This window comes from Monodelphis domestica, chromosome 7, assembly GCF_027887165.1.
Source record: "Monodelphis domestica isolate mMonDom1 chromosome 7, mMonDom1.pri, whole genome shotgun sequence".
In the NCBI taxonomy this organism is placed as follows: domain Eukaryota; kingdom Metazoa; phylum Chordata; class Mammalia; order Didelphimorphia; family Didelphidae; genus Monodelphis; species Monodelphis domestica.
The window spans coordinates 23248467-23267208 of record NC_077233.1 but is presented as its reverse complement, the minus strand read 5'-3'; the positions used below and the strand labels follow the sequence as shown (position 1 = coordinate 23267208).

At 41.7% G+C, this 18742-nt stretch overlaps 1 protein-coding gene across 2 annotated transcripts in view; it reads right to left on the bottom strand.

The window, feature by feature from the left end:
- PTPRG (protein tyrosine phosphatase receptor type G) overlaps positions 1-18742 on the bottom strand; it is an 822458-nt gene that overhangs the window by 152099 nt on the left and 651617 nt on the right. For both annotated transcript variants that reach the window (XM_007499993.3, XM_007499994.3), the window contains exon 8: positions 11665-11854. In XM_007499993.3, coding sequence (XP_007500055.1) covers positions 11665-11854 — 190 coding nt within the window. The remainder of the gene's footprint in view (positions 1-11664; positions 11855-18742) is intronic.

Here is an 18742-nt window from a genome sequence, read left to right as displayed (position 1 = left end):
CTCTCAAACCCATTTTTCCTAAGAACTCCTGAAAGCATACTCGAAGGAGTTGTCATCTTTCCTATGTCCTTTGGGGCATTAGCCATGGTTCCACTCTCTTTCTAGCAACATGGAAACTGATGGGTTATTCTATAGAGACCAACAATTTTTTCATGGCATTTGGTCATGCTTTTTGCACAAAAGCATCAGGCCATCACTAATCCCCTTTCCTAACTTTTACACCAGACAAGTTTCCATCTTTGAGGGCCAATCTACGGCCAGAGGGAGGTCTCCTGCTTGCTGAATGCAATTTCTGCCTAAGGATTTTTGGCAGGACACCAGATCTCAAAGGTATAGGTAACTCTTGATGGGGAAACTCCTTTGCCAAAGCAGATTAACCTCTGTTGAGCAACTTCAAGACTTAAAGAGTTTCAAGGGGGTGGGAGGTGCGTGCACTAAGAGTTTAAGTAACTTGCCCAAGTATCACACACCTAATATATATCAGAAGCAGAACTTGAAACCAGGTCCTTCTCATGCAAAGATCTGCTCTCTATCCACCATGTCCCACAGCCTCTCTTGCCCAAGGTTATACAGTGGTCAAGTTCACAAGTGGAAGGGTTAGCAATAGATTTCTACTATTTCTACAATAGTTGTTATAGAAAAATGGGCCAGTATCCTTGTTTTTTTTTTAACCTCTCTGGGCCTCAATTTCCTCATCTGTAAATGGAGAGGTTGGGACTAGATGATTGCTATGGTCTCCTCTAGTAATAACTCTCCATGCTTCTGTATCACATTTCTTCCTGGAAACTAATCAAAACATTGAATTTTGCCCCTTTTCTTTTGGGGCTACATATTTAAAAGCATAGTAGGAAAGGACATCTGAGATGGCCCAGTCCAGGCCAATCCATATTTAGAGAGCACACTACTCTACAACATATTTGACAATTGGTCCATCAGTCTTTCCTTGAAGACCGTCAGGAAAAGGGACTCTTGAGTTTGTTCATTCTACTTTTGGATAGATCTAAAGGTAAGAAAATTATTGTTTACATTAAGCCAACAGCTCCCCATTGGCATCTCCCACTCATGGCTGTCCACTCTGCCTTCTGGGGCCAAACAGCACAAAACTCTGGCCCTAGGTGATCGTCCGAATACCCCCAAACATACTATCGCATTCCACGTCTCCATCTCTTGCCAAACATCCCAGTTCATTCAGCCAAATGTCAGTGTATGGATGCACAGCATATATTCATAAACAGAACTGTTTTTCCAGTATGGCCCATGGAGTGGCAGAAAGGGTATTGAACTCATTAACTCATATCCTGCCGCAGCCTTCCTTTGAAGTGACTCCCTTTAACCCAGCTCCCTAAGAAAACAATGGAACCCGAGAAGCCGGAGCCTAAAAATAGCTCTTAAGAAGATTTCACTTCCCCTCTGTGCCCCCTGATCCCCTCTTGCCGGGACAAAGATTCTCAGCTTCTCATATTATTTTACCTACTTCAGGGCTTCCTTTGGCTTATTCCTGGAAGCCCAGCAAAGGCGATAGGTGGGGTCCGTGTCCTGTACAGGAAACCCAGTATTGTTCTGCCCTGCTCTGAGGGACGTAGGAGAGCTCTGTTGCTTCTCTCTCCATCCCCTTCTAAAGGGGCTGCTCTTCGCGAGGTGGGATTAGCTGACCATCTGTAAGAGTCCATATCCCACGATGCTTATCTCAGTGCTTCCTGGGCTTCTCCTAAAGGCCACTTGGTAAAGCAGAGAAGGTCCTGGGCTAGAGGCCAGACACCCTAAGGTGCAAGTCTCAGATGGGCTACTTGTAAAACAGGGTGGGATTTTAGCTCACAAGAAACTCAGAATCTTTCATCCTTTGGATAAGGTTACCCGACCCCACAGACGTAGGGGTTCACATGCTTCCTGTCTGTGCCATCAAAGCATTTTTTCTCTCCAGAACAGGCGAGTGAGTGACTCATCCCTGAGCTGGAGGGATGGGGCTGAAACACCAGAGCTACGACCTGATAGAGCTGAGCGGGGAACATCTCAGCTAGGACGAGGGAGCGCCACAGATCCTGGGCGCGCTGGGTCTCTTGGCTGCCTCTCTGTGCCCATATGCTCTGAAAAGCACAGTTCCCAAGCTGGCGAGGCACCGGCCCCAAGTTGTGGCTGCCAGGCATCGATGGGTTTTAAACGGGAAATGTGCTTTCCCACTGAAAACGTTTCTCTCCAGTGGGGTGTCTTTCCTGGTGCCAGACCGAGAGCACGAACACCACATGTCTGCCTGTGCTTGAGCCCACCTGTTAGCAGTTCAGTGATGAATACTCTGCCCTGATGGAGATGGAGATCAAAAGAATGATGGCAAAGGAGGTCTTTGCATCTGCTGAGCCAACACCACGGAGCTGCACTCAACCCAGCAAATGTTTGCTAGGCTTCTACCACGTGCTAAGTGAGTCCTGGGAGCTCCCGATGAGAAGACAAAAGCCATCCCTGTCCTAACCCTACTGGAAGAACACACAGGGTCATGCATGTGGATGCTAGGAGGAACTTTAGAGAACAGGAAGTCAATCTTCTTATTTTACAGATGAGGAAACTGAGGTTGAGAGAAGTTAAATGATTTGCTGAGGTCACACAGCTAATAAATATCTGAGGTAGAATTTGAACTCATGTCTTCTAGATACTAAGTCCAGCAGATACAGATAAGTAAATACAAAGTAATTGGGTCTGGGAAGGAAGGTGAGGGGAGAATTAACAAAATAAATACAAAGTAATTGGATTGGGGAAGGAAGGTGAGGGGAGAATTAACATCTGGGAAGAACAGGAAAGGGTCTTGGTTAGGAAGAACCCCTTGAAGGGAAGTAGGAATTGTAAGAAGCAGAGGTCACATATTCTGGGAACATAAGCATGTAGGAGAAAATTGAATTTCATTGAAGACTACTGACGAATGCAGCTTAGCCTAGAAGGAAGAGAAAAATAAAAGCAAATAATGGAATATGCTGGTCCCAACTTGTAGCCCCTCAAGCTGCCCTACAAGCACCTTGATGAATATTCTTTCTTTCTGAATCCTTGGTAAGAGGACATGTAAAACCATTTCTTAAAAGCAGAAAAGATTTGGTTCATGCTGCGTATACTGGAGGCAAAGAAGAGATATATCACGTGTGTGTGTGTGTGTGTGTGTTTGCAGAAAAATCAGGGGTAAGAGCAGAGAAGATTAAGTATGTCTCCTGGCAGCATTATTCTTAGGGACTGAAGTAGACAGACACAAACATTTAGGGGCCTCTCGTTCCATGTCCTATAAAAGAAGAATACCCACCAGGCAGCCCTAGTGAGAGAAAAAAGGGGCCGCTCCTTTATGGGGGTTCGGGGTTAGCTTTTTTATTAATTTTCCTATTGCTGTTCATGAGCACCCTGGTGCCTTTATAAATAAGCCTGAGGTCAAGGAAAGATGTTTTCCACCTCCATTCAAGAAATAAAAATATCAGCAGAAACAGCAATGTGAGGATTGCTCTGGAAATCAGCTCTATGGTACTCGTTGACCAAGAGAGTAGAGAGGATTTAGAAATCAGGTCATGTTGACAAAAGGTGAAGATGAAAGATCTCCTGTGACCATGTCCAGCCTCCAAGTCATCTCCCCAGTACCCAAACCACAGATGTGTTGAGGCTACAGTTGCCCTCTTCAATTCTTTAGAGACAAAAATGGCCATATTCATTTCTTTCTCTCTGTTGCTTTCACCTCTGTGAAGACAACTCCCAGATCCATATATTCAGGACTCTTCTTTCCCCGAGCTCTAGTCCTACATCACCCATGGCTAGACATCTTTCATTGGATGCCTTATGTCAAACTCATTAAGTCTTAAATGGAACTCATTCTCTTCCACTCTGAACATACACTTCATCCTAACTTCCCTGTTTTTTGATGAGGGCAGCATCATCCTTCCAGTCATCCACTTTCCCAAAGTTGGAGTCAACGTTGACTCTTCTTTGACCCTCCTCCATTATTCAATCACTCTTATTGATTCTACCTCCATATCCCTTGCCTAGGGGCAGCTAGGTGGCATAATGGATAGAGAACTGGGCTTGGAGCCAGGATGACCTGAGTTCCAATTCAGATACTTCTTAGCTATGTTATCCTGGGCAAGTCATTTTATCTGTTTGCTTCAGTGGGTTCAATTTGTAAAATGGAGACAATGATATCACCTATCTCTTAGGGTTGTTATGGGGATCAAATGAGATATCTGTAAATACTTCACATAGTGCCTGTTCCTCCCCCTCATCTTTCATTCAATCTTCCTTTCATCAATCATTCTTTCATTCCACCACTTCTCTCTATGATAGGGCTATCACTCAAATTCCAGCCCTTACAATCTCTTGCCTAGATTAGTGCAAGAATCACCTCATTGGAGTTCTCACTCCTTTAGGCATTCTATACATTCTCCACTTTCATACCACTCTGCATTCCAGTCATGACGGCCGACACATTTGTTTGTTCCATGAGCCCTACATTCTACATCACAATTTTGTGCCTTTATAAGGCGATGCCCAATGCCTCTGAAGCATTTCCTTCTTCATTTCTGTTTCTTAGAATTCCTACTTTCCATCATGTTTTGGTTCAGATGCCACCTCCTGTGGAAAGATTTTCCTCATCTTCTTATAATGAATTGTGGGAAAGCCTTCAGGCATATCTTGCCACTTAAGAGGTCTAAGAGAATTCATGTTTGAGATCAACTCTGCACAACGAATGTGGGAAAGCCTTCAGAAAGAATGGAAACAATAATGGAGAATTTACTGTACATAAGAGACTTTCATACAGGAGGGAAAGCACTAGAATGTGATCATGTGATCAATGGGAAAGCCTTCAGCAACATTTCGAACCTTAGGAGGTATCAGAGACTTTACACTTCAGAGAAATAGTTTGCTTGCAATGTACATGGAATTCTTCCAGAGAGAAAACTTACACAGCATAAAATAATTTAAACAGGAGAGAAAACTTTGAATGAAATGAGTATGGATGAATCCACAGCTACCCAATGAATCTTACTGAACATAAAACAATTCATCCTTAAGTGCAGCCCTGGGAAGACAGAGAATAGGGGAAAAAAACCTCCTGTTAACAACTTATCCTTCGGAAATCACAGAAAATGTTCTGGTCCAGCTCATGCAAGGAAAGCTCCCAAGTGGGAGCAAGGATTCTCATACCCAATCCCCATTTCCGTACCAAGTGTAAGTCTTGAACTAAGTCACAAACGACATGTTCTTAGCCAGAGCTGTTCTCAGTGTGAATGACGAGGAACGCAAATGATGTCCCCCTCGTTTTCCTAAGACACTGCCAAAGCCAAGCCTGCAGCTCGCCCAGGAAGAAAACCAACCAGGAGAGGTTTGGGGATTTGTCTCCAAAGCCTCAATGAATGAAAATGACCTGCCCTTGGCATGTGAAAAGAAAAAGAGATGGCGCTTAATAAGTGTTCCTTCCTCTGACTGGACAGAGGTCAAGATGGGTCTTCCGGGGATTTTTCCAGGACAAGTAACTGGGTGGCCTGATCCCATTCCTGGATGTCATTTGGTTTCATTTTGGTCAGTAACAGCACAAGTGGGGAAGGAGAGAAATCTTTGGTGGTGGGATTAAGAAGGATATTCATTTGCCCACATGGGTAACGAATTCACAATCTTGGGCTCATGAAATGAGCAAGCTAGCCACTGGCTTGGTTACTTGATGCCATTCATTCTTGTTTCTCTGTCTTTAAAGGCAATTTCAACCCAAAGATGGTTGAACTGGAATCTGTGACATTAGTGATATTAATAAGTGGTGAAAAAAAGAAATTTTACCATGATGCTCCTAAGTCCAAAATTATCTACCAGCAAAAAGAAACAGTGATGCATGCATGCATGCGTGCGTGAGTGTATGTGTGTGTGTGTGTGTGTGTGTGTGTGTGTTTAATGGGTGTCTGGGAGGGTGGTTGCCTAAAAGAGAATGGAGTGCTCATGTCAGAGTTTCTTTTAACAAGATAACAAAATTCAAGCTCATTAATTTGGTGAGTGCAAGTGATTAAACTGAAAATAAAGCACCCTTAATTTTTCTCCCTCAAAATAACCGAAAATGATGATTTCAATGTCAAGTAGTATTTTCAGGCTAAATTAGCAAACAAAGAAGAGAACTTATGATTTCATCACACACACACACACACACACACACACACACACACACACACACACACACACACACACCCCTCCGGCTCTCTTGATTTAAACTAAGTGAGGATGTAAACATTCTAATGTAGGTGCTTCAGCTGTGTTGTGCCAAAGAGGGATGAAATCCACGTGATGAAATGGGAGGGAAAGAGCTCTTTCTGATGAGAGATGCAAGTGTTCCTCCCCTCAGCAAAGGGTTAATGGCTCAGTATTCTGGAGCTGATTCAGGCAATTCTGAGCTCTTCTTCACTTTTCTTTCTGTCATTTATTCTGGGCGACTTTAATTAGGTCATCAGATTGAGATATCAGATCAAATGGTTCCTTTCCATTGTGGTTTGAACAGGTCTGGTTAAATTAATAAGCCACATGGCTCCGCATTCTTAGAAGAAAAGTTATTTTTTGCCATTCATCATTCAGAGTCTTCACAATGGATGGTGTTTAGGACTTAATCATAGGCTATTCTTCCCTGTGCACCCAGGATGGGCTGCAGAATAACGGGAACCTCATCCCATTAAATCATCAACTCTGTCAAAGTTATTTACCGAGGAAGAGGCAGCTTGTGAATTAACTATGCTTTTCTGCAGTCCCCTCACCCAAATACTGTTTCCATTTACTGTAACTGAAAAATAATGTTATAGGCAGTGTTCATTATGAATCTTGCTTTTGAAAGAACACTTGTAGGATGACAGGCATTTTTTTTCTGATGTTTCTCATTGTTCTATGACTGGTATTTGCCTTAAGAAAACAACAGCAGAAAAAACCAGAACAAAACTATTTTATTTTGTTTACTTGAGGCCCCTTTACTCTTAAATCCACTATCTTTTGTTCCATTAAAAAGGCATTAAGAATACTTATTGTGAGAGAAGCCCTCTGGAAACCCTGGAGCTTTATTGTTATTTTTGGTTACCATCCTTGGACTGCTCTCTCTTACACTTCTCTGAGAGCTGACATTTTCTCCATCCTTCAAGGGTCGCCACAAATGCTATCTCCTCCCTGTGAAATCTTCATCCTTCCATCCTTCCAGAAGTAGATCTTCCTTCCCACAAACTTTCAGAGTGCTTTCATACTCTCCTTTGCAGCCAAATTATTTGGGAATGTTTCCTATTCTCTGCTACTACTGTGTAAATGCCTTGAGGGTAAGGCAAAGTGTGATTTATCATGACACCACCCAGAGAGGACCTAAAGATGGTGGGCCATCAATCACTGCCAATCTCTTCAGTAGAAGGGATTATTTAAGGCCAGTTCCTGATTAGGGGGAATAATGAATCCCCTGATTGCATTATTAGAACTTACAGGCAAATTTCCATTGGGCTGGAACCAATGAGCACATTTTACATTGTTATAATTTGGAATAGTGCAAATTCAAATACGGGCAGTCACTTCAGAAGATTCATTATTTGCACTAATTGGTACCTAGTTTGAGAGTTATAAAAATCATAGATTTAGAACTTAGAGAGACTTACAAGCTATCAGTCCTTTTCCTTAGCACACAGTAATTAAATGATTTGCTCAGATTCACACAACTATTATATTTCTAAGACAGGATTTGAACTCATGTTTTCTTGATTCCAAGATTCAACTATACCAAAGCACTTTACTAATCCAGAAGAAACCAAAAGACAATTTGCCACTCATGCCTCTCCCTTTAGGATCACAGATTTCACATAAATATTGGCTGATCTTATTCTTATTATGCAAGAAAGAATGTTTGGCAAATTCAGTATAACTAAAGTTCTGCTAACACATTCATTCTTGAAAAGGACTGGAATGGTCAGAGGGGCTGGAGGTGGTACAGTGGATTGAGTGCTGAGTCTGGAGTCAGGGAGACCTGAGTTCAAATCCAATTTTAGATATTTATTAGCTGCATGACCCTGGGCGTCATCTAAACTTTCTTTGTCTTAATTTCCTCATCTGCAAAATGGGGATGATGGTAGTCTACCTCCCCGGGCTATCACAAGGCTCAAATGAGAAAATATTTGTAAAATGCTTAACATAGCACCGGGGGCATAAGAGATGAGAATTATATATATGCTATTATTATTATTATTATTATTATTGCCAGGACAAATATAGAAAGAAGACAGTCTCCATCCTCTAGGAGCTTTCAATGGAAACAAACAGGGTCTCTCCATTTTTTCCCCAGAAAGATCAGGAACCATTATCATTTACCAAGCCTTTGAAGAATCAGCAAAGGAGGCTAAAATAAAATCTAGCCCCACTGTACCCAAAGACAGAAGCCCGACTTCTCCCTGCTAGGGAAGAACTTCCAGCTCTGCTCAAGCACATAGGAAGAAACCTTTTTTTCCACTTTGACAATTTAATGCAATGTAAAGCATTATCTTGCCTAACTTTCTTAGGTAATAAGGTGCCTGCAATCTATATATACTGCTGATATATTGTATGCTCATCCAGTTTTTCAGGGAAAAGCTTTATAACTGTCATAACTCCAGCAATTTTGAGCTCGGAGAGCTTGAGCTCACTTGTGATATAAATTCCTCATCCCCAAGATGTCCCTTCTATACACTTCTCACAAAATAATCAATCCCTGAGAGCCCCACTCTTTCCAAGTAAGCTCTCCTGGGAGACAGCCCCTGAGTTCCCTTGTTTTCTGTATTTGTAGCCAGGCAAAAAAAAAATAATAACCTAGGGAAGGTTTTCCATGCCTACCCAAGAGCAGGTATTGTATATGCCCATGGGCTTTTTAATCCTCAGACTGTGCCTGGACAATAAATCATGCCCTTGACAATGCTTTGACCCCCAATTATCCAGAGCCAGGCTTTTCTCTGGGGAACCTGGTCAATCCATCTCCTGCTTCTTTCTCTCAAAGTCCTCAAACAAAGCCAGGCAAACTGAAACGGGGAAAAAAACATATTCTCAAGCCCTCTTTCCAGTGTTTTTGTGAGTTCCTGTTCAGACAAAGGCAACTGGAATTTCTGAGCACCTACATTAGCCTAGACAAAGAAGCGTCTGATGGTTAACTTCAGTCTAGGTTCTCTAGAGAGAGATCCACAGAACGCGAGCATATTTGCTCTTGTGCCCACAAAGTCAATGAGTCAGTTTACTTCTTGACTCTCTGGTTTTGAATCACTTTTAGGCATGCAAGAAGCCAGAAAAACACTACAGCACACCACTTGCCCCTGGTGGACAAAGTACAGAAGCCAAGAGGATTTTAGAGGGAGAAGTGGCCATGGATCCAAACCCAAATCCTCTCTACAGCATCCTGTCAAGTGCTGAGTAAGTCAGTCCATGCTTGAAGACCTCCAAGGATGGGGCAGCCCATTCCACTCTGGCACAGCTCGAATTGCTAGGAAGTGTTCCCAGACATCGAGCCAAACTTCTCTCTTTGTAACTTCCACGCATTACTCTGGGTGCTTCCTTCTGAGGTCAAACATGAACCTAATCTCTCTTCCAACGTGGGAAAGCAGAGAATCATGGTGTAGGCTTTAAACTGATGTCCAATATGCCCAGTGTTACATTTTATAAAGTTTATGAATAATCCCTTGAAGGAGAAGTAATAAAAAGGAAGTAGAAGTAAAAAACCCTAATTATTTAACAAAATGAAGACCACGTGACTAAGGTCCCCTTGTCTGCTTAACAAGCCTGCTCCACTGGAAGAAAAGAGAGCGAGAGGTGGAGACACACCGAATTTACATCCTTCGTACATCAGTACAGAACGCAAGGAGAGTGGAGTGCTGGGAATTGTAGGTTTTAGGGTAATAGATTCTAATTACACAATGGGTAAATTATGGGGCTTGGAGCCAAGAAGAGCTGGATTCAAATCCTACTTTTAACACTGGTTATGGCAAGTCCTGTGATCTCTCTATGACTTTATTTTCTCCACTGTAAAATGAGAGATTGGACTCAGTGGCCTCTAGGATTTCTTTCTAGCTCTAAATCTGTAATATTGAGATAGCTATTCCCTATGTTAAACATCCCCAGGTCCCTCAGTTTTTCCTTATGCAGCAAGAACTTAAATTCTTTCCATTGTCCAGATTGTTTGGAGAACCCCCAGCTTAAATGTTTGGAATGGAGCAAGCTCACCATTTTTTTTTTCAAAATTTACAAGAGAAGGACAATAACAGACATTTTTTTATTACTCTGAGGCAGGTAAATCACTTCATCTCCATTTTCTTATTTGATACTCCAAACAGCCCAGTAAGCCTGACAAAGACCATCTTACAAATTAAGGAACAGACTTAAAGAAAAATACTTAAACTAAAAGTTAGGTGACTTGGTTAGGGTCACATAATCAGCAAGTGCCGGGGTAGGCAGGATTCGCACTGCGGTGTCTCTTGTCTCTAATGTCTCCCTCTACTGAGCTGCCTTAAGAAGCTGTCTCTCCTCAGACAGAGAAATCCCAGAAAGTCATTTCTTATTCCTTCTCTGCTCCCTAATAACTCTCTAGTCCTCGACTGCACTGCAGTCACTGCCCAGTCAGGAGGACACAGCAACTTGCCATTCTCTTGATCATGGAATAGACAAGAGCCATTTTCTACCTTCCCTTAAGAAATGGTGCCACTTATTTCCCAAGGGAGAGTGAGAAAAGGCAAGTTTTTGTAATTTCTGGGGACTTCTAATGAAGGTGGATAACTAATTGTGGGGCTCCAAGGGAGAGATGACTAGAATATAGCCAGTAAAATAATGATTATGGCCTGAGACAAGTCCCTTGACTTCTCTGGCCTCCATGTGAACAATGAGTTAGAAGACCTCCATGGTCTTCTATAAGATCCAAATCTACAATCCTCTGGGACAAGAAGGACTAGAACCTAATTCTTCCTGGTTTCAAAGTCATCTATCTTCCATGCTGGTGATGGGACTCAGGCAGGGGCAGCTCACTCAAGCTTTCATTGCTCTATGTAACTCCAAAGAAGGAAAGTCATCAAGAAAATCCCAATCCACATTCCTGTGATGCTAGGGTGCAGATTAGAGAAATAGAATGACCAGTCTAGAAATGGGAATTTGAGCATCTGTTAACTTAAGTGATACTGAGATTATCTAATCCACTTTTGTCCTTTTCTCGATGAGGAGACAGACTCAGAGAAATTGAGTGACTTGATGTAGGAAGCGAATGGCAGAATCTGGAGATGGACCCATGTCCCATATCTCTAACTCCAGTGCCTTAATGGTCTCAGTGGCTAATGTGTGTGTCTGTCTTTCCTATATCATTGGCATGGCTAGGATCTGAACCGAGGCTATCCTGATTCCAACCCACTGTTTTCTCCTACGCTGAAAGTCCAAGAGATTATAATACACTTCACTAATTAGCTACTTAGACATTTTCTAGTTAGTGGTTAGAAGGTAAAGGCCTTTCTTTAGGCTTTATCTTTTCAATTAGTTCCTTGAAGGAAATTCTAAAGTCTGCTTAAATGGACTGTCCTGTTCACTCTTATTTTGCTTTCCTATATTTTTTAAAAAATAATGAGACTTTTCTGCTAGGTTCTAGGCACCTTTCAGTTCAAAGACATTTTTGAAAAGGGATTTCTTCCAGGATCAGGACACTCAATCCCCATCTACCTTTGGAGGCTTCTGTTCCCAGAGGATTTTCCAAGTCGGTCATGTCATGACTCCAGGCATCTTTGACGGCAGACTTAGATACCACCCTGTCATTCAGATTCTGCTGGGGCCGGAAGTTGTTCCTCAGATATTCCACGGATTTGACATGATCTTGCTGCTCCGTAGTAAAGATGGAATAGAAGGCTTCCATCTGGGCACAAAGATGGGAGAGAAGGGGGAAAAAGAGCAGTCATTAGAAAAGGTGACGAGGTCAAACCCAGGGGTACTGATAAGAATGAAAAATGGCGGGAAGTGTTGGTGCCAAGATGGATAAATCCAACAGGAAACCAGGCTGCCCACTGAAATCATTGCCAACAGCCTTATCTTGCTTGGATGTCTGTCTGTCCTGCCAAGGAACTGGGAAACACTGACCCTGGGCAACTTAAAGAACTTTAATGAAACTGATGTCAGAATCTATGACATTGACAACAAAGGGCCAATTTATCTAATCTCTAGTCTTGCACCCCCAACTGTCCATTGGACATCTCAAACTTGGTCTGTATAAAAGGGAATTTTTCATCTTTTTCCCCAAACCTTCCACCCTCCCAAACTCCCCTGTTGCTGTCCAGGCCACCCCAGAATCTTTTCCCCAAGGGCTTGTATCCAAATTCTCCTCTTTAAGCTAATCCATGAAATTTACTCTGTCCCTTACTTACTTCCTACAGTCCAGACCACCACAATCTCCTCCATTTTCCCAACCTAAGTATCATCTTTGACTCTCCATTCTGTCTCAAACCTCCACCTCTTAGCTACAGATCATCTCAAGTTTATACAAATTCTTGTTGGTATAAATAAAAAAGAAATGAAAATCAACTCATAAAGTGGAATTAATGTTGTTTACCTATTATGACTGTGAGTTCCATGAAACCAGGGACTATTGTTTGCCTTTCTTTGCAACCCCAACACAGCACAGGACTCAGAGGCACACAGTAGGTGCTTCATAAATATTTATAGATGGATTTCATGACCCTCTTATATTTCTTTCAGACAGGATAAGCTGTTCTCCAGCAGATAAACTCCCTTTCTTTTTTTTCAATATTAATTTTATTTTATTGACTAATTAGGAAAATTTTTCCATGGTTACTAAACTCCCTTTCTAACACACATGCTCAGAATTGAATACTCCAGAACTATGTTGAAACCAAGGAATCACCATACAAATGGATTTCATTCCCCAAATTAAATATTTCAGTTTTCCTTGGAGAACAACTATTTGAAATGAATTAAAAAGATCTTCTAGAGAGAGTCCAGTGAAAATGAACCATATTTGTTAAAAAGTAGAACATAGACCTCTATGAGGAGATGTCAAAGTCTGGGGTCAGGAGGAGGATAATTTAGCCTAAAGAAAAGAAAATGCTGAGGAGGGAGATGGAATATGATTAGAATTTTTCTAAGGAGGATGCCAACTGGATGCTCCTGGTACCTAGAGAAATTCACATATGAGGAAATGGATTCAAATTGAAAAAGGAGAAAGTGGGTCTGCCCATCAGAACAAGTTCAAAACTATAGGGAAGAGGATGGAGGAGACATGAGCCTTTTGAACAGTCAGTCAGTCAATCAGTAAACATTTATTAAGCATCTATCTATGTATCAAGCATTGTTTTAAATGCTGGGGACACAGTAAAAGGCAAAAGACAATCTCCTCCCTCAAGGATCACATAGTCCATTGTGAGAGACAACATGTAAATAATTATGTATAAAAAAGGATATCTACAAGATGATTTGGAGATAATCAACAGAGGGAAGGCACTAGAACAGAGATATCTGCAAGTGTTTCCCATAGAAGCACAGAAAGGGAGGGTAGAAATTCCATCGATGGGAGACAGCCAGTGAAAATGTCCAGAGTTGAGGGTGACTTGTGGGAGGAACGGTAAGGAGGCTAATGTCACCACATTGCAGAATTGGGGGGAGATATGAAATTTAAGAAGGCTGGAAAGGGGTCGGGGAGAGGAGGTTATGAAGGCTTTGAATGCCAAGCAGAGGATATATTTAATCCAGGAGGAAGCCTGAAAAGGGTGAGTGACATGGCCATACCTACACTTTAGGAAAATAACTTTAACAGTTTAGGTGAAGAGAGACTTGAGGTAGGGAGGCCAAACAGTAGCTATTGAAAGATTTTTAAAATTTTAAACCCGCACCTTAAATCTTAGAATGAATACTGTGCATTGGTTCTAAGGCAGAAGAGCAATAAGGGCTAGGCAATGGGGGCTATGTGACTTGGCCTAGGTCAAATAGCCAGGGAGTGACTGGGGCCAGATTTGAACCCAGGACTTCCCACCTCTGGGCCTGACTCTCAATCCACTGAGCCATCCAGTTGTCCCCCCTATAGAAAGATTAAAGGCATGAGGTGGCAGAATGAGAAGATAGAAGAGACATATATGAGAGATATTACAAAGTGAAATTCAACGGCTTTAGCAACAAATTGGATATGGGATGCAGAGAGAGTGAGGAATTGAGGATGACATCTAGGTTATGAGACCAGATGACTAGGAAGATGGTGGTACCCTCCACTATACAACAGAGAAATCAGGAAGGGAAGGACTTGGGGTGAAAATAATGAGTTCAGTTTTAGATATGTTGAATTTAATATTTTTATGGGAAATTCAGCTTAAGATGTCTAATAGGTAGTTGGAGATATGAGATTGTAGGTCAACAGAGAGGTTAGGACTAGATAAAGGAAAATTTGATTTGAAAATTATCAGCATAAAGAATCCATGGGGGCTCAGGAGATCACCAAGTGAAGTAGTAGAAAAGGGAACTAGAAGAGAGTCCAAGATAAGATCCAGGACAGGATCCCCCCAACTATTAGATGGGACGTAGATGAAGATCCAGCAAAGGAGGCTGTAAAAGAATGGTCAGATAGGTAGGAGGAGAGAATAGTGTCATAAAGACCTACAGAGGGGAGAATTTCAAGGGAAAGAGAGTGATCAACAGTGCTACAAGCTGAAGACGTCAAGAAGGATGAAGATTGAGAAAGTCATTAGTCTTAGCAACTTTAGGGAGGACAATTTTGGTTGAATGGCAAGGTCAGAAGCCAGACTGTAGAGAATTAAGAAGAGATTGAGAGGAACAGAAGAGGGACTTATTGTACACAGCCTTGTCAAGAAGTTTAGGCATCAAAAGAAGGTGAGAAATGGGATAATAGCTGTCAGGGATGGATGGAGCAAGTGGCAGTTTTTTGAGGATGGGAGAAGCATGGATTCTCTTGGGAGAGAAAAGTAGATGTAAGATTTAAGTAACAGAATGACAGAAAGGAGAGGGGAAAAAAAAGAGGGGATTGTCCTGGCAAGGAGAAAGACCACCTCATTATAGGAGATGGGAGTGAACAATTAAAAAACAAAGATCTGTGAGATGTGGGTTGAGGAAAAGGGGAGTAGAGGAAGCTCTTGGAGGATGACCTTACTTTTTTCAGGGAAATACGAGAGGGGGTGGGGTAGAGCTATGAGAATTTGGAAGAGGAATGAACCACTTTGGGAAACTTGCTGTGGTGAGTGGGAAAGTGAGTCAATTAGGGAGATGTAAAAAGATTGCCCTCCTGCAGCAAGGACTCAGCTGACACTAGGCAACATAGATTTGTGGTGGACCCAGTCAGCGTGGCTTTATGATTTTCTCTAGTTTCTTTCAACCACATGTGAGCAGGAACAAAGGCAGTGGGTGGTGGGCATAATCCGGGCACAGCCCTGGCGGGGCAAGGAGCAGTAGGATGTGAGGGCAAAGGATTCAAGAGAAGAGGAAAGTGTAGTTTTGGACTCATTTTCTAAGGAGTCAAAATAGTAAAGGGTGTAGAGTGAGGTCAGAAGCAAACCCATACAAAAACCACTGGAAAGGGCCATTGAGCTGGCCTGGGCATTATCCACTGTTGAAAATCTTTTTAAAAAGGAAGACACTCATCTGTCCTACAGGGCTTAGTTACTCAACTAAGAAAGCAGGGAGGTCTGGACTAAGAGATTCTCGGGCTTCTCTACATCCAGGGTTTGTTTTTTCTGCCTCTTTGATTAGTAACATAAAATGCTCTTTAGAATTTATTTCTGACGCCGAGGACAAAAACTAGTCCTATCACTGTGGAGGGAGGCAGAAATACAACAGAATGCAAAGACTTTTTTAGCTTGAATTGCCTTTATAGTTTAATGGCATGTAGGCATTTGAAAGCTACAGATGTTTCCTTGTTAATTAATTAATTAATGATACTTGTCCAAAGATCTCGAAGGAAGGATGTGAGGGTTCTGAGACATGATCTAATGACCTAAAAGATATTATATTGTCAACCAGATCACAGCTTCGGTTGACAGCCCGCACAAAGGAGGCAACGGAAGACAAGCTTAACAGACTCCTCAAGTGCCCTTCCCTAGGCTGAGAATGCTCACCAAAATTCTTTAATTTCCTGAAGATGAATGAAACGGAAATGACCAGATTTTGGCCTGTTGGGCTTTGGCAGTTGATGCACGGAAACTGAGTACTAATGGGTAAGAAATCCCTAAAGGTTTCAGGGTGGGACAGAGTGGGGTGATAGGAGAAACTAAATGTAGAATTCCATTTTGGGAGTGACATTATTATGAACAAGACGTCTAGGTAAACAGAGTGAGAGTTGGTTTCTTGACCTGACTCCCTGTCTTAATTACCTATTCTTGTTCCCTTAAGCAAGAAAGATATATGGCTAGCCTGTGGCTTCTTTGTGGTAGGCAAACCTGCACCCAGATAGCAAAAATGTGAATGTAATGATAAAAATTCATATTTTTGGAGCATTTCAGAGTGTGCAAAGCACTTTCTTTTACATAGGATTAGAGAATCATTGACTTAGAATGGGAGGCCATTGAGCCCACTCCACTCAATTTACAGATGAGGAAATGAAGCTAAGAGACCGGAGAGTAGGGACCATTTTATTCTTTCCATTTGTCTGCCAGGAAGACAATGGGTCATCATAAATACTGAAATGTGCTTACTGACCTAGTGACATGCCCACGTCACACAAGGAGAATTGGAACTTGGGTCCTTTCATTCCAAATGGAGGTCTCTTTCCATATACTATACTCCTTTGTATTACCTACTTCCCGGGGTTGGAACTTTCATTATGCTTAATTTACACCCAAGGAAACTGAGAGTCAGGAATGGCAAATTGCTCTGTTTAATATCACAATTGTGAAATAAAACAGCGACTTCTTTCTTTTCTGTGATTTAATATTGGTTATGTAATGGGAAAGTTGTCCCCAAGATGATCTCTCATTCTTGTTTTATCTTCAAAGCATCTATTTCACTCATAAGATCAAAGATTTCCAATTGAGAGCCATTTATTTCACCATACTTGGAGAGACCCGAGTACAAATTCTGAGTTCAAATTAGCAGCTGCATGACCTCTTTTAGCTTCTATTTCCTCATTGATAAAATTGGGATAATAATAGCATGAGCTAAACATTGGTAAAGCACTTTGCAAACCTTAACAGACATAAATATTTGAGCCGGGTCCTCATTAGTGTAAATAATGAATCCCCTGAAGTAGTAGTTATATGATTGAATTTGTGCTGTTCAACATAATAATTATGCAAATTGTGATTTTAGCCATTGGTAATATGCAGGGCAAATTTGAGTCTTAAGGTCACTTCGAGGGTTCACTCTTTGCACTAAAGGGGACTGGGCGATATTTCTATTATTACAGATGAGAAACTGAGGCCCAGAATCAGTCATATAGTAAATAGTAGCTCCGCAATGTGAAGCCAAGTTCTCTGATAGCAAAACTCAACACATTTCCCACTGGAAGGTCTCACTGCCTCTCCTGATGGGGAGTTCATGAAAGCTAAGAAAGCTACTGAATGAAATACTATTATTCCTTCTTGGTCTTGTCTCCCTGTGTTCCTCCTTGGTACCTGTGAATATAATTCCTAATCATGCTCTCACCTCCAAACCTGGGTGACTTCCTATCTATGGACACTTATCACAGCCTCTTTCCCTGATTTTCCCAAAAGACAGGGGACTTATTCAAGGAAATGTTTCAATATAAATAGAAACTTTGGATTATTTGGGTCTGGAGCTCTGAACATTGATGATCAGTGGATACTGTCTTCTGTTAGGAAGGATCTGTTAGTTAGGATACTGTTTCTCCTACGAAAAGTCTTTGTGTCAGGAAGGGTTATTTAATAAAACACAGCCCTTATTCAATCTTCACGATCTGGTCCAGGGTTTAATACAGAAAACAAAAAGGAGAATCATGGTAGCTTCTCCTTGGCTCCCATAACTATATCAGTCCTGACTTTATCTCCTCTGTCATCCATTCATTAATGAAGATGAAAACAAGAGATGGATAAGAGGGAAAGAGAGAAATCAGACCAGAGGGAGAGAAATAGCATTTTAGAACAGTTTTTGGTACTTGGTATGAGTGGTCCTTAACTGTTATCATATTCAGAAATAAAGGAGAAGAAGCGTAGTAACACTTCCATTCTCTAACCCCACAATGGTCCTTCTGAAAGATCTTAGAGGTTATTCTAATTAACTGCACAACAACTGCCATCGCTGAGTGTCTGCCATATTCTCAGAATATGGAGGAGGGTGGGAAACGAAGTCTAGAACTCACAAGAAGTCTAGAACACAGCTCCTTATATTTTATTATTTTGCAAGCTTAAAGAACAGTCCGGTCACTGAAGAGGCACAGAGCTAAATGAATTTAAACAGAGTCACTCAGTAAAGCCAGTAAGAGAATTCATAGTCCTTCTGTTCTCTCTTGCGATTCATTATCCTCTGGTGTTGCCTCTCTATGACAGCTCCTCACAACAAACCCCCCCAAATCAGACAGTCACAGAAATTCAAGAGTTTGAAAAGACACCATCAATCGTGTAGACTGATTCATACTTGAAAAAGAATTCCCACTATGACATCCTTGATAAATGATTGTCCCAATTTTGACTGAAGATCTCCAGAGAAGGGGAGCCCATCTGGTACCAAAACAGCTCATTCTACTCTTTCTTCTACCATTAGGAGCAAGATGGCAGCAATAGAATGTGGATGTGTATCAATGGAGAGCAGAGGCATTGATACTCCCATTCTCTATATC